Source organism: Branchiostoma floridae, chromosome 4 (assembly GCF_000003815.2).
Source record: "Branchiostoma floridae strain S238N-H82 chromosome 4, Bfl_VNyyK, whole genome shotgun sequence".
Lineage (NCBI taxonomy): Eukaryota > Metazoa > Chordata > Leptocardii > Amphioxiformes > Branchiostomatidae > Branchiostoma > Branchiostoma floridae.
In genome coordinates, this window is record NC_049982.1 from 14,294,879 (window position 1) to 14,302,296 (window position 7,418).

At 40.2% G+C, this 7,418-nt stretch overlaps 1 protein-coding gene across 1 annotated transcript in view; it reads left to right on the plus strand.

Annotated features, from left to right (window-relative positions):
* Positions 1 to 6,731, plus strand: part of LOC118413585 — a 37,158-nt gene extending 30,427 nt beyond the window's left edge. The window contains exons 25-36 of the mRNA XM_035817111.1: positions 943 to 1,121; positions 1,254 to 1,319; positions 1,749 to 1,856; positions 2,527 to 2,740; positions 3,001 to 3,115; positions 3,647 to 3,944; positions 4,210 to 4,484; positions 4,927 to 5,114; positions 5,462 to 5,542; positions 5,757 to 5,852; positions 6,232 to 6,366; positions 6,534 to 6,731. Coding sequence (XP_035673004.1) covers positions 943 to 1,121; positions 1,254 to 1,319; positions 1,749 to 1,856; positions 2,527 to 2,740; positions 3,001 to 3,115; positions 3,647 to 3,944; positions 4,210 to 4,484; positions 4,927 to 5,114; positions 5,462 to 5,542; positions 5,757 to 5,852; positions 6,232 to 6,366; positions 6,534 to 6,731 — 1,953 coding nt within the window. The remainder of the gene's footprint in view (positions 1 to 942; positions 1,122 to 1,253; positions 1,320 to 1,748; positions 1,857 to 2,526; positions 2,741 to 3,000; positions 3,116 to 3,646; positions 3,945 to 4,209; positions 4,485 to 4,926; positions 5,115 to 5,461; positions 5,543 to 5,756; positions 5,853 to 6,231; positions 6,367 to 6,533) is intronic.
* Positions 6,732 to 7,418: the final 687 nt, after the last annotated feature.

Here is a 7,418-nt window from a genome sequence, read left to right on the forward strand (position 1 = left end):
CGTGATTTCACCATGCCGGCCTGTGTACGATGGAAGCACGGAGAGCAAATAAATAAGTTTTTAACGTTACAGATTTCCGAAGAATGATGATCGCAGGCTACATAAGTGGCTAATCGCTGTGAAGCTTCATATCAAGCCGTCATGGACAATTGACAAAATTCGTCAAAATTGCCATGTGGCGCGTGGATCTGCTCTGACCATTTTTCACCCGACTGTTGTTATGACGGTGTTTGGGCGCGAAAACGGGATCGTTCGATATGTAGCGATCAAGGGTATGCTGTCAGAGGAAAAATGTCAGGAAAACTCGGGTTTTTTTAAAGTCAATTTTAGTTGGACAACTGTAAATTCAACCCTAATTCGTGGAAGCTTACGTGTAATTATCGATGTGCTGTCCGGAAAGGAGAAGGTAAGAACTGACTCGAACTCGCTCTTGTAACAGTCCAGAATGGCACGGTGCGTGAACCTCCCCCTCCACCATTGTTTTGATTTCGTTCCGTCGCCGCGCGGTTTACTCGCAGGCAAGCTCATTCATGTTCAGTCTCCCGGGGACTATGGCTTCGTAGACAGCTCACAACGCGACTTACAGGTCCACGAAGGTAATTGTCAACAACAGCGGACTAAACTCCAGAATGGTGGAGTGATTATTACCGATGAGAGGACCGAGGTTCACCGAGCAAAATGGCTGGCCAGAAGTTTCGGATCCGTGACGTCAGACGATTAGCACGGGGCCATTACGTCATGGCCCAGCGCGGCGGGAGAGAGGAGGAGAGAGCGAAGTTCAAACGTGTCTACAGGGTCATATTAGGCGGATCAATGTAAAAATTGACGTACATCAACTTTTTAATGAGTAAACTACTGGAAAATAATGAATTGAAGATTTTCTGATGCTTTCCTTTAAAAATTACACATAGTTGTATTAACATTTTTTACTTGCTATCTTAGGTGTGGATTAACCTGTTCGGAGACTATGGACGGACTGGACCAATAGCGTTGCAAGATGAGAATCGTCCACTTTTTGAAGAAGGAAGCGTTGACTCCTTCCTGGTGTCATCACGTAACATCATCGGGATGATTCATGTCATCCATGTTTGGCACGACAATACGGGCTACAGCCCAGAATGGTAAGTTTTTGGTATTACATAATTGAGTACACCTGATAAGTCATCTTCGACACTGAAGGACTACCAAGACATAATTCAAAGAAATCATGTAAATGTTTGTGACTAAGTGTAAGCGTCTTATCTGTCTTTCAGGTTTCTGGGCCAGGTTGTACTTCAAGAAAAAGCTACAGGGAGTGTGGTCTACTTCCTGTGTAACAGGTAAGGACAATTGGAATAACACTCTATATTATGAACAAATTAGGAAGTCAAGATTTGCTGAAATTTGTGAGATTCAAACATCACTTCACAAGGAGCTGTTTTCGTTCTGTTGAACATCAAAGATCAACACGTTTATTTTAAAAAGTGTTGTAGGTAACATAACAGCCATGTAACCAGCACCATGGACAGATACACCAGCAGCTCTCCCCCTTGCTATGTTGGAGGGCCAAACAGTAATGCTGGATAAGATATCAGATAGGATGCAATTTGCGACATTTTGATTGTTAAGCATTGTGCCCATACATGTGATTATTCTTTTGATATCTATATCCAAAATTTTGGTTTGACTATGAATTTGTACACAACACGTAAAAAATGTTTGAAACCTGAAAGATTAGTCCTAAAGGGTATCTTGTTCTGCCACCACAGATGGTTAGCAGTTGGAGAGGATGATGGGAAGATAGAACGCCTCCTTCCTGTCAGCAGCCCAGAAGAATTGGCAGAGTTTGGCAACCTTGTCAAGGCAAAGGTTGAAAGGTAACTAAACAGTGCACATTTTGAAGAGCAATGCAAGTTTATGAGTCGTCTACATGTAGCTGGTGTGTTCTGGTGTGGTATCTTTCATATAAAATCAATGAATGACTGTTAATGTCCTCTGACTTGTGAGGCATGTAGGTTGGCCCAGCAGTCTTGGTCAGCAGCCATCCTCTTTTTTATGTCCCCCTAGCTCCAGTGTAGGTACCTACGATTAAAAGCTATCAACTGTGCTGCCGTCTGAGTCTGCAGGATTTTAGAGTTGCATATCATTTATCATTGTCAACTGTAACTTAAATAAGATAATAGACAAGTGTCATTTCATTGTCGGCTGTACACTATGCAACAATGAGATAAATATCCTCTTCAATAGTGTACAACTTCCCCAGTTTTCGATATCCAGATAGCACAGAAAAAATTACATTCCTTATGCAATTAGATAAACCATGTATTTTGAGATTCATTGCCCTTACATTTGCAACTGAATTAGGAAGCGAAAAGAAGTCGAACTTCTACATACTTCGTACTGTCTAGTATACCTTAGACTTTGTAGATGCAATAAGATACCACATTCATACCTTGTATATCACTAATTGTACTTTATTGTCTTGGCCTGTATTTAAACATACAATAAAGGTCTTTTTTATTGAATTATTCCCTAACATTTGCGTAGGGACATGAATGATGGCCATCTGTGGTTCTCTGTGAAAGGACGCCCCGCCCGAAGCCCCTTCAGCCGTGTCCAGCGCCTGTCCTGCTGCCTGACACTCCTGTACAGCACCATGGTCACCAACATCATGTTCTTCGGACAAGGAGACAACTATGAATCGCCAGAAAAGATCACGATTGGGGGAACAGAGATTGATGTACCAATCGATCTCCCCAAGGTAAGACAAATAGTTTCATGGAAATGGATATTGAATCCAGGAGACAAAATCTACTTCATGTACGAAATAGATTTTCTGTTTGATCTGAAGCCAGGATTGTATATGGTATATTTCACCGATTGGCCATAGCCCCAAATGAACAGTCAGATGATTCTGCCAAAAGCATATTATGGTGCCATATTTTCTTATTGCATTTTAGAAATAAATTCAAACATCTTTCCTAAATATTACATGACATGTATGTCAATACATTTTTTCAGCTGATGATCAGTTTGCAGAGTGCAGCAATCATCATACCGGTCAATCTTCTTATCGTCTTCTTCTTTAAGAATGCTCGGACAAAACCAGTAAAAGTGGTGGACACCAGGCAGCCTCGTATGTATAATCTGGGAGAATTCTTAAGTAGGGAATACCCGTACAGCTTACCTATTGTTGCCACGAAGCAAAAGATGTGAATTTACTGTGAAATGGGTGCCAGAGGAAGAAAGGAGAGAAATGTCCAGACCATGCATGATGTTCAAAATGTAAATTTAGTGTAACACTATCTATAGCAGTGAAAAGTCTTAAAAAGAACAAAAACAGCCTTGGTACTTGAATTATTGATATGGTTTTCCTGGAACTATTGCATGGTGAAGCTTATATCATTGATAAATGCTATTAGCAAGCATAGTGGGAAAATTTACTTTTTTTTCCAGAAATATAAAGGTTGGACGTGGCAAGTCTAATGAAATGTGACCATGTGCCTGTGAATCTGGTGGGCGACATGAAATTTGAAGGATGTACAAAGTTTAGCTGGTTGAATAATTATTTAAAAGAGTTACACAGTCACACTGTGCAGTGGTGTGTTCTTTTCATTTCATGACTGAAGTTGTTTGAAAGTTACATGACAAATGTTTGTACATGTAGTTTCTGCAGTGTTGGTGCAACAACTCAGGCCATCATCCACTAAAGGGCGGCCTTGGGAGCCAGCGTGGATAACCAGTCCCTCTGACGGTACTTTGGATGGTAGTGACCATGATGACACTACATGTACATCTAATGCTCCGGGCAAGCCCAAGAGTTCTTCCAACAAGAACAAAACTAACAGCATCTCCAATGACCGGGAAAAATCAGTCCTTGAGTCTCTCTCCACCAGTTACAGAACCAAAGAGCCCATGCTGAATTACTCTCTAGGGCTTGAAAGAACATATGCATTTAGGCCAAGGTGAGCAAACATTTAGTTGTGAATCCATCAATGATTGTGAGTTTCCATAAGCACATCCTAGAGTATCTGTGGTGGAGAGGTGTTGACAAAAAGGTGGATTGTAGATATTGAGCTTGTGCCTCTTTCCAAAAAATGTTATTTGTAATTACATGTAATATTTAAGTATGAGGTGTTCATGTATGATTGTATCTTAAGTTTATAAACGCTTCTGTCATTGTATTCGTGATGTTATGTCAGTGGACTTTCACATTTGTTTCTGATCCAGAAACCATGGTTTGCTGACAACTGCGAGGCAAGTTGTTGCCTCAAAATTTTCTTCGGAAAATAGCGCAACCAGTGACAGCTCTAGTGAACATTCTCAACCAAATCCCAAGGAAATCACTGATCCAAAAGAAACCTTTGATCACACGAAAGACAACAGTTCCAAGGAAATCACTGATCCAAAAGAAAACTTTTATCACAAGAAAGACAACAGTTCCAAAGAAGAAGCTGATGCCAAAAAGGAGAAGGGTTTCTTGCCATGGTGGACACTATATATTGGCAAGTGTTTCAATTCTCTATTCAGTTCAAGCAATCACCCACTATATTCATTGGCAATGTAGGTTGGCCTTGTCAAAGTTTGTCTTTGATGAGAAATAGTCTGGTGCATGGTAATGTAGATGTTACTGAATGTACCATGACCATGTACAGTATTCATTTTGAGTACGTTATCTGCTTTGTTTTGAACTGTAATGGGCAATTTAACTTCCAAATATAGTTTCACTCACCAGTCTTACTATCCCAGTAGTTCACAAAGAGTTCACAATAATTCAACACCTTAAGACTGTACTGGTACCCCTTTTGTATTATACTCTTACTGTTAGCCTTCTCCATCTCTTAGTCTCTGAAGGCATTGTTTTGTCTGTGTAGCACATAAACCTGCCAGCAACTTTGTAAGAACTGACAGCTACATTAAGCTGCAAAACTATGTCTATCACAACAGGCTGGCTCCTGGTGTGGTCAGCTAGTTTTGTTGCGGCCTTCTTCACCGTCCTGTACACACTGTCATTTGGGAGGCTGAAAGCAGAGGCCTGGTGCATCGCCTTTGTCACATCCTTCCTGTCGGACCTCATCCTGGTTCAACCTGTCAAACTAGTTGTCGTGGCAGTGGTCTTTGCTATTTTTATAAAGGTAGGGATGGTGATGAATGAATGAATGTCTAGATAGCCTAGACAAACAATTAGATCCATAGACTTGTGCAATGGAATGTTGTCCACATCAAGCAGCTTTAAAGTTTATGATATATTTATAAGTTTGATCTTGAACATACACTTACATGTCACATCTGTTCTTGGTGCTGATTGGCCTGAATAGTATCTGTCCTTGGTGCTGATTGGCCTGCACGGCATCTGTCCTTGGTGCTGATTGGCCTGCACGGCATCTGTCCTTGGTGCTGATTGGCCTGCACAGCATCTGTCCTTGGTGCTGATTGGGTTATACATGTATAACCTTTGAATCTATTCTTTTGTCTGCTGTAGTCCCCCGTAATAGATGAAAACCCTGAACCCAGACCGCTTGAGGGAGATGAGGAATATATACAGTACAAGAGAAAGCTGCAGGTGAGACACTGTAGCACAAAATACTCTGTACCAATTTTACCCCAAAATAAGATAATCAGCTTCTTATTTTTTACCTTAACTGAAATTTTCACCATCATCATCACTTAAGAGTTAACAGCATTATTAACCATTTTCTTTGCTACTCACCGATGAACTATTGATGCACACAGCATGTACAAGCACATAGTGACATATTATCTATCTCTTTATACAGCAGCCAAAGGTGATGTTGCCTCTGAATACAGCTGACCTGGCTGGGGACAGATCCAGGAAACTGGATGACAAGAAACGACGTAGTGCAGTAAGAGAGGCAAGTCGTATCTTTACTGTTCTTCTCTTGCTCCTATTTCGAACAGCTCAGTGTAGCTGCAAAATGTGTTGTTAGGCAGAGACTCACTGCCGTTATAGATTTTCAGAATTGATGACCATTCTCTTTTTTAAGGTGTTGCAATGCTTCTCTACCTAGTGTTATGTAGCAGGATTGAATTTGTAAGTAAAATGCAGTGATTTAATAATAAGCTAGACACTGTCTTGTTTATTCTTTTATCTATCCATCCATCCATAATAATACTTAATATATATTTTTACATACATGTACATGCATACATACAGTGAGTGATACATACATACATTTATACACTTATCCATCCATTCATGTAAAGAAATAGTCATGATCTATTTGTTGACAGGTTTGCACCTTCATCATCTTTGCGTTGGTGGTGATGATGAATGTCTACAATGAAATCGACCCACTCGCCTTCTACATGAATGAATCAGTCAAAAACTCACTACTTTATGAGACTGAAGAAATAACTTTTGATGAGGTAAGATGCACAGAGTTGTCTTTCATTAAAAATATGCATGTACACTCACTAGTTATAGTGTAATGAACATTTGAAGGTTATTCAAAGGTAGTTTGATAGCTTTTAAGTTTAAAAAAACTACTTTAAGTAAGTCTTAATGCCATATACAACAAATGCATTACACACAGGTAGCAGACATAGAGTCCTTCTGGGTATGGCTACAGTCTGGTGTCCTCCCAACACTGTACTACAGCACATGGTACAACAACATGGCTGACCAGGAGTGGGCCATCATGGGTAACAAGAACTCTTGGCTCGTGGGGTCGCCAACATTACGGCAAGTCAGACTCGACTCTGGTAAGTCCAGCAGACGTCTCCTGAAATGACAAATACAGTTGATTACAATTCCTGCTGTTCAGTACAAATCTGGTGTGTCAAAGCCATGTAGTGATTTACTGTGTATGCAATATATACAAACAAACAAACAAACATGCAAAGAGATCTGATTTTCCTATTGTTTAAAAAAAGAAACAAGCAGCAACTGTATTGAACCCCTTGGACTTTTATCCCAAGAAAATCAATGGTCGCAAAGTAAGGTTAGATGACAAGAAAGGTTGTTGCAGAAATAATATCATCTAGCCATTATGATGGCTCAAATCCCTCACTCATATTAACAGCTGTGAGGTTGTACAGCATGTACATATGCAGATCAACCCAGCCTAACTATCAGCCTTTTCCTAGGGCTGTCATGCCAGGTCCCAACATTGATGCAGACGTACACAACACGTTGTACCTTGAGCTTCTTGCCATTCTACATGGCTACATCCAATCATAGCGCCGGATGGCAAAACGTCACCATGTCAAATGATACAGCTGTCCAAGAGCAACAAAAGCCCTGGCTCTACACAGAAGCCACAGATGGTGTGTACATAATTTATACATGTATCAGTGTCATTTCATCTTTCCATATGCATTAAGAAATTCTTTTCTTAAATTGTATCTTAATCATTTTTTTCAAAACCAAATAAAAACTTAAATCCCTCCTTTAAAAATTTTTTGGGAAAAAAAGGAAT